This window comes from Scaptodrosophila lebanonensis, unplaced genomic scaffold (assembly GCF_003285725.1).
Source record: "Scaptodrosophila lebanonensis strain 11010-0011.00,11010-0021.00 unplaced genomic scaffold, SlebRS2 tig00000080-arrow-pilon, whole genome shotgun sequence".
Lineage (NCBI taxonomy): Eukaryota > Metazoa > Arthropoda > Insecta > Diptera > Drosophilidae > Scaptodrosophila > Scaptodrosophila lebanonensis.
Window position 1 is genome coordinate 5,574,213 of NW_022060561.1, and position 18,422 is coordinate 5,592,634.

The 18,422-nt window shown below is 35.6% G+C and overlaps 1 protein-coding gene across 6 annotated transcripts in view; it reads left to right on the forward strand.

Moving 5' to 3' along the window:
• LOC115626213 (leupaxin) overlaps positions 1-18,422 on the forward strand; it is a 56,211-nt gene that overhangs the window by 36,264 nt on the left and 1,525 nt on the right. For 5 of the 6 annotated variants that reach the window (XM_030521507.1, XM_030521505.1, XM_030521508.1 and 2 more), the window contains exons 4-8: positions 197-338; positions 397-488; positions 561-700; positions 11,933-12,397; positions 12,465-12,695. In XM_030521507.1, the coding sequence (XP_030377367.1) occupies positions 197-338; positions 397-488; positions 561-700; positions 11,933-12,397; positions 12,465-12,695 (1,070 nt within the window). Of the gene's footprint in view, positions 1-196; positions 339-396; positions 489-560; positions 701-11,932; positions 12,398-12,464; positions 12,696-12,956; positions 13,711-18,422 lie in introns of those variants that run through there. The other variant, XM_030521509.1, reaches the window with a different exon arrangement.

Genomic DNA, 18,422 nt, shown 5'->3' on the forward strand with positions numbered 1-18,422 from the left:
ATATTACCTTTTTTTGAAACAATTAAGAAAAACTTGTTAACTATTTTGATAAAAAAAAAGCAAGAAGCACAGCCCGTAAAAATATCGTTTAAAGAAAATTCAAAAACAATCTGTTAGGGTCCTTAAAATATGGATACTTAATCCTAAAGCATTAAAACTAGTTCAATTCATTAACACATTTTCCCTTTCGTTTCAGCAACTGATGTTGATGTGCCGTACAGCACACCCCACTCGAAATATAACACCTATAATAGCTATGCCTCTGTCGGCGAGCGTCCATCAATGGACAGTTTGCTAAACGAAATGGATAACTCGCACATTTATGCTGTGCCCAATGGGTAAGTGAGCGATTGTTTTGCGCTTAACAGCAATTCTAAATATTTGCTCTGCTCACAGCTCTGCACAGAAATCCCCAACACCCGGACGTCATGTTACCATTACCGTACGCGAAACTAAGACCGAGAAGCTGTCAGGGCCCGATGGTCCAGGTATTTACACAACTTACACACTTATCTCCGGTCAATGTTCTTAATCTTTCTATATCTTCACTCTGTTTGCAGTTGGCTCTATTGAGGAGAAAATTGTGCAGCAAAAAGATTCATATACGCCCAACTTCGGTGCACCCCCTCAGCATCAGGCCTATACGTCGCAGGCCACTAGGGAGTTGGATGATTTGATGGCTTCGCTGTCGGACTTTAAGGTGAGTCCACCACGTCGAAGCAAATAAGTGTCAGGTGTTTGTTGAGGGATTTACTCTGCTGTCAGACTAGGAAGTAAAGGAATTATGGGATATACTTGTTTTCTGATAAGAAAATGTGTAAGAATTATCTTGTATTAACTGGCAGTGGGGCCTGTATAGAGATTCTTATAGAAATGTATGTATAGCTTTTGCTAGATGGTTTAAAATGATAACTAAAGAGGGTGTATTTTCTCATCATAATCTGATTGTGAATATTGGAGTTTAGACATACGCTCAAAGTCTACAAAAGTCAATTGGAAATATGGTTTCTTCTATCCTAAGCAGTGCTATATTGATTGAAATACTGTCCCTTATTAACAACATTATGGCTTATGTAGAGTATAGTAATCTTGAAAGATGTAATGGAATTAAAATTGTTTGAAGCTCGGAATATTTTGGAACTTTAAAACAGCGCTATAGTTATCAAAATGGCTTAGGTATCAATCGAAACATTCGTTTAAATCGAGGTAATTGTCTATATAAGAGAGTAAATAAAACTACACTATTTTTAAAACCTTTCGTTTGCAATTCGAGATCTTTTGAACACAGCTTTCCTGTCATTCACAAGATTCCTACCATTCAATAAGAGCTAATTGTTATTGAACACTATAGAAATGTATAAAACAATAGAATTCACAGAAATCCCTTTCCTATTTAATAAAAAAAATCTATTTTAGATTGCTTCTCATTCCTGTTAAATATAACGAACGTCGTCCCTGGCAATCACATTTTTATGCAAAGTTCAGACGGCTATCAATCGCTTTTGTTAACAAATATTGGAAAGATAAGAATCTTATCTTACATTTGCGGACATGCAAAGTTTATAATCAATAAAAAGCATAAAACAAATTAAATGTTCAGAGACGCTGCATTTCATTTCCAACCATAATTATTAACAAAATGTATGCCTTTCACATTTATTAACTTTATAATTTATACACATTTGTGGTCAGATTTGTTTATGTTTTAGAGTTGAATGTAATTTGTCAAAATTTTACAGAGCAGCAGAAGAATTTGATTCTCTTAGGAGAATCTGGATATCAAGTGTGGTTATTCTAGCTCTAATACTTACTTTCTTAAGTCCTTTATACTGAACAAGAATATTTATATTTTGTGCGTTACGCTTATACCCATCGGGTACAGGCTTTAGATGCATCTCTGACTCTATGAAGTATATACATATGTACTTTTAATCAGCATAACAAGACAAATTAATCTAGATATGTCCATCCGTCTGAATGAATGCCTAGATTTTTCTAATCTTGAGAATACTCGTTGAAATCCGACCCAATAAAAGTTAAAAACGTGTCCACCTCAATTTTTTTAAAGTTGGTAACATTCAAAAATTGGATTTTGGAAGAAATTTGTAACACTAGTTTGAGTGCAAAACTATATAAGCAGTATTCCCTACAAAATTAAGTTTCTCAAACACAATAATCGATGCCTCGACGATATATTGCAAACATTTCTATCCTTCTCCCCATTTAATATCAAAATTGGTTATTTACATTCATTAAGTTATTGATTCTGGGATTGTAATTGATGGAACCTAATTTCATCTACCCAGTCCTGGCTATACGATAGGATAAGAAACTATTTTTCAAATGTATGTCAAGAAGTAAGTGATATTTCAATGCGATGATATAAAAGAAAAGATTTATAATTAAGTTGAGATTTGATTTTGAAAGGACTATTCGTTATCAGTTATAGTTATCAGTTAAAACCAAGTATAGATGCTACCTAACTTTAACCAAATCATCTAATATTGCTGCGATTTGGACAGAACAGACAAATTTGTAGTTAACATCAATATCTGTATAGTTTGGAATTTTAAATGCTAACTATTGAGTTATCTATTAAGTTGTCTGAAACATTTGATGTTGGCTTCATAATATTAAGTTAATATTATTAACTCTACATAGCTACTGCTGTTACACATTTTTAAATTGGATTTTTAGAATACAATTTACAATTTACATTTTCAATTAATTTTGAAAACACGGCCACTTTTCTAATTAAGCACATTATTCTGAGAACGCGCATGCCGCCATTTATTCTACTTATATCAATGAGATTGCCATAGGCACAATATACTAAGTATATATGTATATACATATCTGTTTTGCACTTTTACAAAAGTGTCCACCATGTGGGTAACAGGCAGCTGGCCAAGAGTGTTCCTTCGATTGTCGTCAAGACAAATCACATGTGCCATAATCTTGTACGTCTGCACATGTTTTCTATAATTTTTGTCTGTTTTCGACGCCATTTCCTCAAACAGTGTGTGCTTTATATTTAGCGCAAGGAGCTTGAAACGCCCCAACGTTTTATTATATTGTATTTTTGAACTTGGCGGTAATAAAAACTATTAAATAAACAAATTTATCATCGCAAATCGACTGACGCATGTCTCTCAACCAAAGCCCGAAGAACAAATGCCCTTCGCTATCAATTGCCAGCAAACCACCTCCTCCACTATTCACACCTAGACCTCGTACTGCTCTTGACTTTGACATGCGCGCCATGTTATTAGAGTTGAGGTGAAATTTTTATTAGATGCATAAATTTTCTAGTCTAATGGTCTCAATTATAGACTGAACACATTCGCTTTTATTTATGATCTTGAATTATTGTCAAATTTTAACGATTTATTGCACACGACGGCCCGGTCAATTTTTAGACTAGGTATTCAAAAATGTTATTGGAGATTTTGCACAGTTCTTCACCGCCAAAAAAACAAACAAACAAAGCAATTTGCCTTTAAAAGCATATTAGGTATTATTATTACTATACATTTATACACAGATGGTCAAAACATTAAGCGCACTTCTAGTTTTGTTAGTTTTTACTGAACAAAATAATGAATATTCCTTTTTATTTATATCCAAAAACAAATTCAATGTACAGCAAAATATTTATTATCTATATAAATGTTTGGACAAAAATTAGGTACTTTCAAAATAAAAATGAATACATTTCAAATTTAATCGGTTTTTTTTTGGAGTACTGGGTTTTTGTAAGTTTTCGCTAAAGTCTTGTAACAAGTATTTGAATAAAATCCCATGACTGATCCTTCGAGTCGGGCCAGTCCAGCAAGTTCACTTTTTTGCTTTTAAGCCAATCCTTAAACGGCTTTATGCTGAGCACCATTATGCTGTTGAAATGTCCCCTGAAGGGGTATATTTTCTTCAGCAGTATGTTCGGCACAATGCTATTTCCAAAAATGATATTGTATTATAATTGAATAAATTTTGTTGTATTGGACCGATACTGTGCCGTACGAATGAAAATAGAGTGAAAATAGAATTAATTCTATTTTGGATGTGTGAAACAAATTTTTGTCTCATCGCTTCAAAAAATTATTTCCCATCTTTTTCAACCGTGTGGTTCAGAATGATTTATTAGAAAGTCGAGCCGTACCCCCAACTGTTGAAGATATTAAGACATATAATTTAATTTGTTGCAGCCGGCGACGAACTGTCTGGGAAGTGATTACATTATCTATTTCTGATTATAAAGCAGCAAACTGACCTGACTTTTCCAAGAGTCACTAAAACTGTTTATTCTGGTAGCTTTGGATAGAGTTATTGCAAAAATTAAAAGAAAAAATTATATTATACAATATCCCACAATTACTGAAAAACAATCCTCCCTTTGGTATTTATATATTTATTAAAGGTTTGCATAATTCCTGGTATCATCCGTTCTTTCAGATTTATTTTTTTTTTCGAGTTTTAAATGTCCTTTAAGCCTTAAAGTATTTTCCATAAGAAATAGAGATCGTTGCTTGGCTTTGGCCATTATTATTTGATATGAGTCTTCACTCTCTTTGGAAGTACAAAAAGTGTTTTGACCTATCTATGGATGTTTAGTGAGATGATTCGTGTTTTATATGAGCATAGAAAAAAACGATTAGAATTCTTTGTTAAAACTGAGCTGATAGTCATTGAATAAGACAAATAAACAAATATAGGTTTACGACAGCTACTAAAAACCTGGTAAATCCCCGTTTTGTTTTTAAATCTAAAAAGATTTTCCGCAATGAAAATAAATAAAATAATGTTGCTTTCATTAATATTCGAAACATTTGGTCATAAAGACAAGCAAAGGTTTTTTTGTGGCCCATCTGTGTTCATATTGTGGGACTACTATATATTCCATATGCCTTGGCAGGAACTGAACTGTCTGTCTGTCAACTATTCCGGCAATCTTTTACATAATTTAGATGAAAAGCCGCATTTGTTTTCAGATCTCTCTGACATGCTACACAGGATGATATATTATGGCAGATGTTTTCTGCATTTTTATCGTGACTTTGTTGTGCGAGCACGCTTGCTTGCCTCATGTTTATTCCTGCTCGTATATAAGTTTTTAGCACATACTGCTATTTGGGTCTGCAGTTCTGTTTGTTTTCTTTACGAGCGCAATTTCCATATTGGGTCAAGGCAGCCCCTGCAGCTGTTAGTGTGTCATATATTAAGATAAATGCCTGCGGTGTAGAGAATTTCGTTTGCAGCTTCATTTCACGAGTAAATTAAATTCTGAGCAAAATAGTGTTCAATTTAGACTACAAAAACGGAAGAAAATAAGAATTTCTACTAACTTTGAACTTTTAAAAACCTATTAATTAAAATGTATACGGAAATGTAAAGCAACTGGCTTGCTTAACGATTTTAAATATTATTCACAATCTACAGTTATTATGAATATATATTTGGAATTTAAAAAGTTTTGATCAGACATACAAATAATTTGCCATACTTTAGAACTAGGCTTTGAATAACTAGAATTTCACTTGAAGAGCAAAAAAAATTTTAGTATTGAAATCGTATTACATTCATTAATTGGAACATCATTAAAAAATTTGAATGATTAAAAAAAAAGAATGTTAATAATATGAACCTATTTTGGCAGATAAGGGTAATATTTTTTTTAAATGTTATTAGAAATTTCACCGAAATTGAGACATATGAGAAATTTTGAACTTTACATGGAGTGTTGTGAGAGTTCCTGATAATCTGAAGAGTTGGCTTGGCATCTGGACAAAATAAATGAAAAATAATTTCTAGTCGTTACACAAGAAACAGAAAAGTTTAGACCATGTTCAGACCAACAAATATGTATTTATAGTATTCTTCTGAAAATAACGAATTTACAAATAAACCATAAATACCCAGCAATTGCAGTTTATAGGCCGATTATATTTTTATATGTTCTTGTGCATATTCAAATAAGCTTAAGTTCATTATCCTCTTCCTTCGAATCAAGCACTGCTCCCACACTGGCGTTAAGGACAGTCTAACTAGGCGAGATCCTGCAGCCACAGTTTGTCAAAAGGTTTATAATAATAAGAGGCCAATAAAAAGCGTTTATAAGTAGCTATTACCTAGAATGTGATAAAAAAATATGACATTTGCTAAGACTTGTTTAAATTCGTGGAAGAAGCTTTATGAAAAAACTGTAACATACTTCTAAACAGATATCCTCATAAGATTCCTCAACGAAAAGGTTTCTCTGTGGTAGAATTCCCCAATTGAGGAACAACTTTGAGATAACTCTGTTATTCCGTTCTGCAATTGAGAGATAAATCTGAGACTCGGTTATATCACGTAGAAACATTTATAATTCCTTAAAACCCCACATATTTGAACAACTTATTCAAATGAACAAATCGGGTTCTCTGTTGTAGAATTCTGCACTTGAAGAATAACTCTGAGACTCTGTTATCTCACGTACCAACATTTATATTTCCGTAAAAATCAACTGATTGATTAGTTGCGAATTTGTTCTTCAACTTATTAAATAGTTCTTCCATTTATTCCTTCGTATTTCAAAAGGTACTAACTAATGTCGAGTTATCGACATTATTTTTCCATTAATAAGACGATGTAACGAATTTGTTTCTAGTCCTTTCCAAACTCATTTCCTAAAAATACTCTTATATCGAATCTTTTTCCTAGAATGCAAAAATTAACTTCCAGAACCAGTCAGTCATATCAGACGAAGTGAATTACAAAAGTAGATCCGTGATTCATGATTATAAATTGAGAATTTGTTTGAAAGAATTTCAGCTGGAAATAAAAATCAGTGGAATATACACAATTCTTACCTCATATGCTTTTTTAAATATTTTAATGTTTATGTGTGCATTTAAAGCAATCCCCACAATTTATTCCCTATGTTTATATTATAAATACCCATTCAAGTCAGGTGATTTTTTATTCGAGCGCAAATACACACACACATACTTGTATATATAAATATTACGTATACGCAGCATGGGCCACTGTCGCTTGAATATCGCTTATTAACTGCAATCCACAAAATGAAATACCAAACAATTATTAGCATTATTAGGCTGTCGTGTAGATTTTCAAATTTAATTAATTATCACAAACTAAGTGAAAATTGCTGGCATTTCACGGCGGCCAGCACGGTTTGCAATGAAGTGGAAAATATGTATCTCTGATGGGGTAAGGTTGGGAGGAAGGGAAGGTTTGGCAATAGTTGGCAAATTGCAATTCAATGTCATTGACGAATAATCATAAACTACATATTTAGAAGCTGTCTGAATGTCTGCACAGTACGATTCAAGTATATAGAATATTAACATGTGTTATTGAAAGGCTGGAATACGAGTATGATTCGATTGCGCAGCTGACATTTGTATAAATAAATTCATGTGTAGATAAAGAAAACAGTTTACAGGACCTTGCCAGCAGTTCAAATATATTTGCCCTTTTACGGCTGCTTCTCCCGCTTTAAATTAATTATGTGGACTGTTTCCGGGCATTGATTCGTCTTGGGATAACAACTAGCATGCAGTCAAATATACAAAAATGAGTGTATTCGAACCAGGCTGAGCTTCTCTGAATATAAAAAGAACTAAAGCACTTCTAAAACTAAAACAGATTAAGGTCTTTGTTGTTGTCAGGATACTTGCGGACATTGCAGGCAGGACGCCACAATTGGCATCCCATGATGATTTCTATAGAAGCTGCAGACGAAAAGCAGACAAGCGTAGAGCACTTTCTTTGTTACTGTCCAGCATTTAGCAGAAATAGGTTAATTGTTTTCAGACAAGCATTCATAAACAATATCGCTTCAGCCATCTCTACCTTATCTACCTAATCTATCATGGCAGTAGGCTATTTGTATAAAGGGCCAGCATTTTTTGTCATTACAAATCTGCTTTTTTTTTTTCTTTTTTAGTTCTAGATGCAGAGAGGTTTATGCAGCATAGTTCAAATCTATTTGATGCATTGAACAAGGTGAAAAATTCAAGATATTTTTTAATATACTTGTACTTGTATATATATTTATATATATACAGGCATATACTATAACACGACATGTTTAGTAAAAAGCGTCAAGCTAACGCACCCTCAGATAGTCAACTTTATCTATGAGGTACCAGATTAAACGCAGGTTGCGGGGCAATGCATTCCCTCTCGGTGGGGGGCGAAGTGTATCTTTTATGTATCTCTTTTGATCTAAGGGTTGAAGTACTTCAGTTACCCCTGGAAGTATTGAGTCGCCTTCTCAATGAGTTGTCTTAGAAGAGCCTTCTCCTTTTAGCCCCGACAGTCTCGAGTTGGGTGCCTAAGAATCTCTTAATCGCATTCTAAGACAAGCTAAAAGTTACTGTGGCAGAACGAGCTGCCTTCTTCAAAGGCGCCCTAAATTAATAATCATTGGGTTATTAATTGAGTCTTTAAATATGTATGTCCTGTTGTGCTGAAACTTTAAACTGCAATCCAAATAGACAGACAGGTGGATATACTTGTATTTAGGAAAACAAAAATATACTTATCTAAAAATGATATCTGCTTGTTGTGTGTTTCTATAAATATGGAGCGCGCTGTAATGCTGCCCGAGTTTATATTATTTAAGCAGGCGGCCGTTTCTGTTAATTATATTTAATATAATTTTCAAAATTCTGCTAAGTGTGGGGCGAACGAAGCGATCACATTGAGGCGTGTCCGTGACTTTTGTTGATACGCCGCAATGATGATAAATCTGAAATGAAATGAAATAAGTAGATGCCGCCTCGGGACTGCTTCCCCTCCCTCCCCACCTGCTCCTCGCTGCAAATAAATACCCGCAACTGTGGATGTGCGTGTGTGTGTGTGTGTGTGGGTGCGGGTGTGTGTGGAAAGCGTGAGGGAAAAAGAATTGAAAATACTAAAATATCATATATAAACAATATTGCACACGGCACGAATGCGGGCGCTTCTTGTTTTTGCTGCTTATGGGCGCCCACACGATGGTGGATGCGGACAGCGTGCCCCCAGCCGCAGTCGCAGCCACGCCTCACCTCCCCCTCCCCCCTTGCCACGCACTTTCATCAGCGTTTGTAGCACAAAACATATAGTTTTTCATTGCAAATCATTTTGCATGCTATTTTTGTACAATTCTCCTTTTCTTCTTCATCTGTGTGTGTGTGTGTGTGTGTTTTTTTTTTTTTTTTTTTTGATACAATATATGATTATATATTTTATATATTTATGTTTTTTCATTGCCGCTCATTGGCAATATGTTGTCTGTTTACAGCGCCACTGGGCCTCTGCCCCTTCGCCTCGTTAGCCATTCAGCAGCGTTTTAAAACGTTCGCTCATTGAACGAAATTTCCTCTTCAGCCTCTTCCTGATCCCCCTTTCCTTCCCCTTCCCCTTCCACGCACCTCCTTCCCCCTTCCTTACCCTGTAGTTGTTACCTTCATTCACGGCTTTTGATTTTTCGATTTGGCTGCGAAATGTTGGCTCTTTCATTGTTTAATCATTTGGCTTATTTGAAATGTGCATAGCGGCCGGCGATTTTGTGAGCGTGTGCCAAACATTGGAAACGTGCTCATGTGCTTTTTATGGGGAAATCCTGTTGGCCATCCGACTTGCCTCAAGTTTTATAGCGCCACAATACTATACTCTCGTATATGTATTACAAATAATATACATAGGTGCGCATACTTATCCGATCTTTGTTTATAAATAGCCAACGCCAATGGCATCGCGCGGTTGATTTGCTGCGCTTGAATATTCCAAAACAGGAGCGGACTTCCGAGACAAATCTTATAATTAGCTCTTTACAAAATAATTACCCTAGACGCGTTTCTCCTTGAGGATTAGTTTCTCAAGGCCAACAAATATTCCTTCCGCTCCATCGAGCACACATTAATTAAAATCAATCTTTTGGTGACCCCGTCCCGTCGTTAAATGCATTTATTTTACACCCATAACTTGGAAGGACAGTCTTTTTTTAAACTTTAAGTTAATTGTATTTTTGCATTTTGCTGCATTTTTCTGAACTATTTGAATCAAATACTTCAAACGAAGCCAAAAGCTTAATTTGAACATTATCATCAAAAGTCTTGTGTTAATATTAGAAATATTCAGCCGTAAGATTACAAATTTCACTTATATGTATATTATATCTAGATTAGTAAAAATACTATAAAAACATTTCAAGGCATTAGTTTCAATTCTATCATGCAACGCTTAAGTGATGAAATTATGAAAAAACGGCCGCATTTTAAAAATGTTTTTAAATCTTATATTATTGTTATGCAGATTTAGGCTATAACATAACATTTCACATACAAGTACATATGCGAGACCCGACCGAGTTGTACACTTTAACATTAAAATGCAATGAGTTTATGCTGGAATTGCTCTATTCTGCACCCAATTCGTCAGATTTATCCCCATAGTTTATTTCATTTTTTCCAAATTTTAAATAATGGCTCGGTTGTAAAAGATTTTCCATAAAAAGCACATGAGCACGTTTCCAAGATTTTCCAACGATGAAGATGTGAAGTGTCTGAAGCTACTCGAGGCGTCTCACTATAGATAGGGTATTAAATTTGATAAGGGGACTGCGTGCGGGAATTAATATAATTTTTCTCAAATTTGTTATGTGTTCATTGTTAGGGCGGGTTCTTCTGGGACTACCCTGAATGGACACTGCCCAATTAATTTATAAATCCTTTAAAAATATTTGAGAAAGCGTGTTAAATATTCATTTATATTTGTCAGTACTCGCTTCTACCATATATGTAGCTACATTTGATTTAGTCAGAAATTCAATATATTTCAGTATTTTCTGAAAACTGAATGTCTACTGCATCGAACATAGCACTTCCTAGCTCACGTCGCACTTTTAGTTCTGTGACTCATTATTATTTAATAACTGTGGTTTTTAACGTACTTGAAAAAATCTTAAAATTTATTTGAGATTATTACAAATATATAGACAAAATTTAAATTTATATGCAACCTTTAAAGATCGAATTTCTAGTGCCTCTGATTGTCTAGAGGTCTATAGAGACCGCACAGAACTGTATATATCTGGTCTACTTGTATATACTTTAGATTCCGTGGTTCCTTAACCTTTAATGGAGCCCCGTAACCCGCTCTGAAGCTGAACCGGCAATGTACCGCGTCTTTTAGACGACACAAACGCGCAGTCAAAGCGCTCAATTAGGCGTCTAGTTTAGAATTTTGGCAAAGCTGAGGCACTTTGTTTTTTGTTGTTGTTGCTGTTGTTGCTCTCTTGTTTTTTTCATAAATGAAAAATGCAAAATTTTATGAAAGAATGAACAAAATATTGAAATGGAAACTTGCACGACAAGCAACGAAGCAGACAGACAAGACCAAAACGTAGAAAGGGAAAAGAGACGAACAGTCAGACAGATGGGCAGACAGACGAACAGACGGCCATTGGACGGTTGGACGATTGGACGATTGGACGATTGGACCAACGCAGACAGAGGCAGAAGTTTTGTTGTATTTTTGGCAATGAACGAAAACTACGTCAACTAAAATGTTGTAGAGATGAGAGCGTCGTGCGCAACACACACGCACACCCATTTAAGTAGTAGAAGAAGAAGAGGAAGACGCACAACAACAGTAACAGCAACAACAACAACAACAACAACAATAAAATCTTAAAAAGAATATTTATTTTGAAAATGCGCGCAACGCGAGCAGCGAAAAAGATTCGGAACATTTTCTTTTGGGCCAAGCGAAAAAGTTTTTCAGTTAAGGCGGGCATAAAATTGTATTCAGTCGTACCGAGCACATCGCACGCTTTGGACGACAAACGTAAGAGCCCGGTCTCCCCACTCGAAGATGGACTAAATTGATTCTGATTCTGAATCTAAATCTAAATCTGATTCTGTTTGCAATTCTCTTGTAGGTCAATACCAGTAGCAGCAGCAACGGCCATAGTAACGCGAACGGACACCAGACAGCGCCCTCACAGCAGCTGCATCATCATCAGCATCAGACGGTCACCGATTACGCCAAACCCAACAAGGGAGTATCGCATCTGACGCAAACGATCGAAGAGACGACCATAGTCGAGGATAGTCGCGAGGATCAGTTGGATTCTATGCTTGGTAACCTACAGGCCAATATGAGTCGTCAAGGTGTGAATACTGTTCAGAAGGGCTGCTGCAATGCCTGCGAGAAACCCATTGTGGGTCAGGTGATAACCGCTCTGGGCAAGACCTGGCATCCGGAGCATTTCACGTGCAACCACTGCAACCAGGAGCTGGGCACACGCAACTTCTTCGAGCGCGAAGGCTTCCCCTACTGCGAACCCGACTATCACAATCTGTTCAGTCCTCGTTGTGCCTACTGCAATGGCGCCATTCTGGATGTGGGTTGAACCGGACACAGCTTGCGACCAGATAACTCCCATAATTTATATTCAATTCTGTTTGCAGAAATGCGTGACTGCTTTGGATAAGACCTGGCATACGGAGCACTTCTTCTGTGCTCAGTGTGGCCAGCAATTTGGAGAGGATGGCTTCCATGAGCGCGATGGCAAACCCTATTGCCGCAACGACTACTTTGAGATGTTCGCACCCAAGTGCAATGGCTGCAACCGGGCCATTATGGAGAACTATATATCGGCATTGAACTCACAATGGCATCCCGATTGCTTCGTCTGCAGGGTAAGTTTCCCTCCCTTCCACACTCCATGTCTCTCATGCTGCCTCTCAGCTGCCCGACTTCGAAGGAGTTTCATGAAATTTCGTGCGGTTTCGGAATACCTGCTCAATAGAATCCTTAGTAGCTCTTGGGATAAGTCTACTGAGGTGAACATTTTGGAAATCACGCGTCATTTCATGATTAACTCCTTCGCAGTTTGCGGCAGTAGCTCCGAAATTGTTTTAAAATATCTACAATATTTACGTTCGCATTTTAAAATCTAGGACTGCAAGAATGCCGTGCGTGGCAAATCCTTTTATGCCATGGAGGGCAAACCAGTTTGTCCGCAATGCGTGGGCGTTGATGAGGAGGAATAAGTTTAACAACAGCAATTACTTCAACAACAACAACAACAAGAACAAAAACAACCACCACAACAACTCACAACTCACAACACACAACACACAACACAATACAAACAAGTTCAGCAATAAGCGCCACAAAAATAGCCTCAGCTCGGCTCTCAGTACGCACAGCGACAGATACATTTGTATCTATTATAGGCGTGCTTGCTGCGTGCCACTTTTTAATTATTTTCCTTGATTTTTTTGGCTGTCATCTTTGTTGCCACAACAGCTGCTGGCTATTTTTGTTGGCATTAATATATACACACATATATATTTATATATAGTATATGTTTTTTGGTTTTTACCGTCAACTTTGTTTGCTGTTCCAAATACGTCCAGCCAAGAACAACAAGAACACGTCTAACTGACCCGCTTCCCCCCCTGAAAGGGCATTCTGGCTTGGCCCACAGTCTACCAAAAATAGCTGTGTGTGCCGCCAAAATTGCCAATCTATGGTCTATGATCTATGGTCTATGGTCTGCCCCTATACTCAACACCCTTGAAATGAGAAAATCTATAAATGTTGAACTTTTTTATAAGAAAAAGTTAGCTTAAGTTTTTAGGTATTTTTTAAATTTAATAATTTATGAAACAATATTGTAATTTGTTTTTGTAAATAAAATTTAAATAATAATTGAGAAAAAAACACAAAAATTTTGAAACAAAAGCAAAAAAAAATTAAAAATAAATATGAACAAAAAGCACAGCAACAACACCAAAAAGTTGTCGGCGACATTTGCGTGGCGTGCGTGCGTCTGTCAAGGCTACGGCTAGACTGACCCGCCCGCCCACCTACAGTCAAGTGGCAAGGTCAGCGACAAGGCTCCAACACATGTTTGCGTCTGACCTTGACATGTGCTGGCTTGTCCTTGAACTTGCTATTTGTGGCACAAGGTGTTGTTGCTGTTAGTGCTGTTGCGCTTGGAAACAAATTACAATATTGTGGATAGGTGAATGGGGCAACCCCCAGGCTGCCTCTCTCCATCCCTCTGCCCCCAATTGCCGCATTTCAACGTCCAACTATTTTCGTTGCTGACGTTTTGCCGCAATTTGCCGAAATTAGAATAATTTCCTCTTTTTTATTTTGTGGGCGCGCAATCTTTATTCCTCTAATTTGCACAATTTGTTTACCTCTATTTGCTTTATTTCCCTACTTAATATAATTTATTAGAAGGCTTTGAATCTAATTGCCATGATTGTTAAATATGTAGGTTTCCGTGTCCAACAAGAATTAACACAAGGTCTTACGCTCCCTAATCTCAAGTATTAAAGAGAAACTCCTAAGATAGAAATGGACTTTCAAAACCTGTCATCCAAAAATTGGTTTTATTATTATTTTATGTCCGTTTCTTTTATGATCTCTAAAGTTTGGTAGAACCTTCGGTCTTTGTTGTCTACTAAAATTATCAGAAGAGCTCAGACCGTATTCCACTAAATAGAATAAAACATGTATATTCTGCAACGTTTTGGTTACATGCTATAATAATTGTCGTATAAGGAATTAATAGATAACTTCTTAAAGTAGTTTTCTAAATCAAAATCAAAGTTGTAAAAGTTATGTTTTTTGCATAAACTGGATTAGATTGGATGTTTCTTCCACTTTTCTTTCTTGTAACCACAGCGGAGTATATTAGGTTTGAGCTGGGAGAGGGAATTATCTCCGACCCCCTATTCTGTTTTTACACGGTATATTGGTCCCAGAAAAAGCCGTGTAAAGAGAAACGTGTAAAAAAAAAGACCTGATCATACGATATTTTAAATCGTGCTAAATGGAATGTCGTGTAACCATATATATTTTTAATTTTCAAACCGTGTTAAATGAAAAGCGTGTAAAAAAAGAATTAGAATGACTCGACTCGACAAATTGTCCATTTGTCCATCTGCGTGTTTGGATGGACAACTAGATTCCTGAAACAGCTTGGCCCACATTGACCAACCTTGGTATGTAGGCTCTCCTATTTCCCCCTATTCCCCGCTACAGAGCTTCATCAATACTGTCCCCAATTCTAAAACCACTCGGCTCTCATAGTTTGTATGCAACTATAAATTATTGATAATATTTTCATATTCTAAATAAGTTGCACTCTGAATTGCTTAAAACCTCAATTAGAGGACACAATCAATACGTATATCCACAAATAAAACGACCAGCTGCCTAATTTTCCTAGTTTCCCAAGTAATTTTCGGACTTGTTGTTTTCGAAAAGTTTTTTAATTGTCGACCATGAAAAACTGGAGCGCTAATCAATAAAAACCAGCACACATCATACTATATATGTATATATAGTATATTCGTATATATAATGTGTGCATGCATCGGACATGTTTAAAAATCAGACGCTGACATATGAAGTTTGAGCATTTCTGGAATTTGTGTTAAACAAAATTTCTTTTGCGGCAGATATACAAACAACATTTTTGATTTGTATTTGAAAATATATGTATATATAAACATATATACTATATATCATGGATATTTGGTTTTGATTTGGTTGGCATATGCATTTGGTTATTTTTAGGAAACATTTTTGCACTCAGTCGTTAGCGACGAAAAGGAAAGCAAAGGCAACAAAAAGTCTGAGGTGATGAAATTATGATATATGTGTGCGGATTAGGTAATCTGTGAATTCTATAGGCCTAGCTGTACATCTTAAAAAGTATAAAAAGATTTTATTCGAGAATTTATTCCCAGAAAATAATCTCCAAAAAATATGGGAGAGAAATACAAAATTGATGGAGGAATCATAAAATAACTCAGTTTAGCAGATCGTTTATAGATTGATTTCTGTCGCCGTGCCGATTAGGAAAATATGTACACCTAACACGGTCTTTTTTTTACACGATTTTGATATGAAAGTTAAAAATTTCATATATATTTCTTTAGAGATAAGGAACCAATCACCTATTTTTGCATATGATCAATGTCTTTTTTTACACGGTTGTTTCTGGAACCAATCTACCGTGTAAAAACAGAGTTAGGTGTACTTTATGCTTACTTCTCCCTATATAGTATAGCTAATATACCCTTTCTAACCTTCGGTAGGGTATAAAAACGATGAAGAGTAGCTCAATATTCCCAAAAACAGTTTAAATAACACTATAATTAGATTGTTTTCCATATTCAAATAATATTTTACCATACAAACTCTTTGTCTCTGATTTAACATCAAATGGGGATAAAAACTTCCAACAAAGCTTTTTAATGTTCCCTTCTGTTACAAAAAAAGAGATATATATAAATATATAAATATGGACATTTTAGCTGCTGGACTACTAAGTCTGGATAAATAATGCAGAGACACTTTTATGACCGAATTAAAATTAATCAAACACTCTACCGATCTATCTATTTATCTATCTCTCTATTTATCTATCTATCTATCTATCTATCTATATATCTATCTATCTATCTATAAATACTTTGATACTTATTCAAACGCAAAACCGAAGAAAGGTTCTTGAGACAAGTAGACTTCTTAAAAAAATGGGCAACTAAAATTTTAAACTTGAAAACTTTAGTTAACAAAATATTAAATATTTGTTTTGATAATTTGATTTTATTTGGCGCATTCGCCAGACAATAATTATCACTGATCAACAGGAAATGTATAATTTACACTATGTTTGTTGAATTTCTTCCATACACTTAAGAATATTCCAAAGATTCGATTAGGCAGGCAAATAATTTGCACAAAACTCATAGTTTACAACCATAATATAATATTAAAAGCAATCTTACTACTATACAAATGTAAGGCTTTCTATTATCAAAATAGTTATACGAATTACTATCCACGGCTTGATATTTTGGACGAGTTTGTCTGCGAATTGTTTGCAGGTCTGACCTGACCATAGCTTCAATAATTATTATGTTTGTAATTTTTCATGCTGATTAGTGAAGTAAAGATGCAAAGATATTTTACAATTGGGAATGACTGCCACAAATTTCCGGCAACCTGTTTAAATTTGATTCTCACACAGACAAATCTATGCCAAGTTTTTAAAGTTAAAGACCTCTAGAAGTGATATTGGGGCTATACGTAATTAAAAGTGACCCCAACGGTGGTACAAACGTTTGAGCGTCTGCCAAGAAAGGAGACTTATCCGCCTTAATCTCGCCAGCCGACGCGGCAACAATAAAAAGCTTTACTGCGCCGCATATAGCAAGCCAAAAACCGTGGAAATATTGTCGAAGTCGACCAGACCCAAGGTCTGTGCTACGGAATTATTAAAATATAATAAAAGTGAAAATTATTTTGAATAATTAGGAGCCAAATGTTGTTACATTTTTTGCACATATTGGCTTGGCGGCCAACTGTTGCCAATTACATACGCTCATAAATTAGGGGCCATTAAGCGTGGCCATATGGTGCCCCATATGCCGATTCCGATCCCTAGAGCTCTCCCTCGCGAGTGCTTCTACGTAGTTGCAGATTCAATGCAACATACTTGTACTATCTGGCAACAATTTCTACGAAATATTCAACCCAATTAGAAATTTTGTCACATAACTATGCGAAAGGCGCGACACTTGAGGACCGCCATAATGCAAGCCATTTGTTTTCTCACACTGTGCACAGTGGGCGCGCAAAACATTTGCCACACATATTTCATGCAAACACAAAGGAAAGAGAGAAAGAAGGAATATCTTTAGCCAATTTAGAGCAAATGCTTTCAAGCTAATTGAACAGCGACAATAACAACAATATAATAAATAATACAACAAAAAGAAAGAAATTGTTTCAGGCATGGTTTGATAAATTTATACGCATGAGGGACGCGACGTTTTGTGGCTGTTGTTGTTGTGGAAAATGAAAACGAAAAATCTTAAACAATAACATTTTGCGCACGCTTTTGGCCAACGTCCAAAAATAACAAGCGATACGAACATGAGGAAGATATCGCCTATATAGCCAAATATAAGCGATATGGAACTATCAATTGTGCGGAGGACTTAAAAAAGTAGAGAGGATACATGTCAACAATTCTATGACAGCTCACTTATTTATCTTTCTAACACATACTTATGAAGCATTATTACCAGAACTAACAAATTTGTTTATAAATATAAACAATGTTCATTTTTTTTGTTGGCATTGAACATTTCGAGTTCCACATCCACGATAAACAATGCTGGGTGCAAATGAATAGTAACGGCAAAGCTTCTATTCTAGTATGGATTGATAAATTTAAAGTAGGTTTAAATACGAGTAAATAGGTTGGTAGATAATAAAATGGAAAACTAGACAATTACATAGAAAAGAGAGATGATTGATTTATATACGAGTATATATTAGTCCAAAAGGATAAAAAGATAGATATAAGAGATGATATATGCACATAG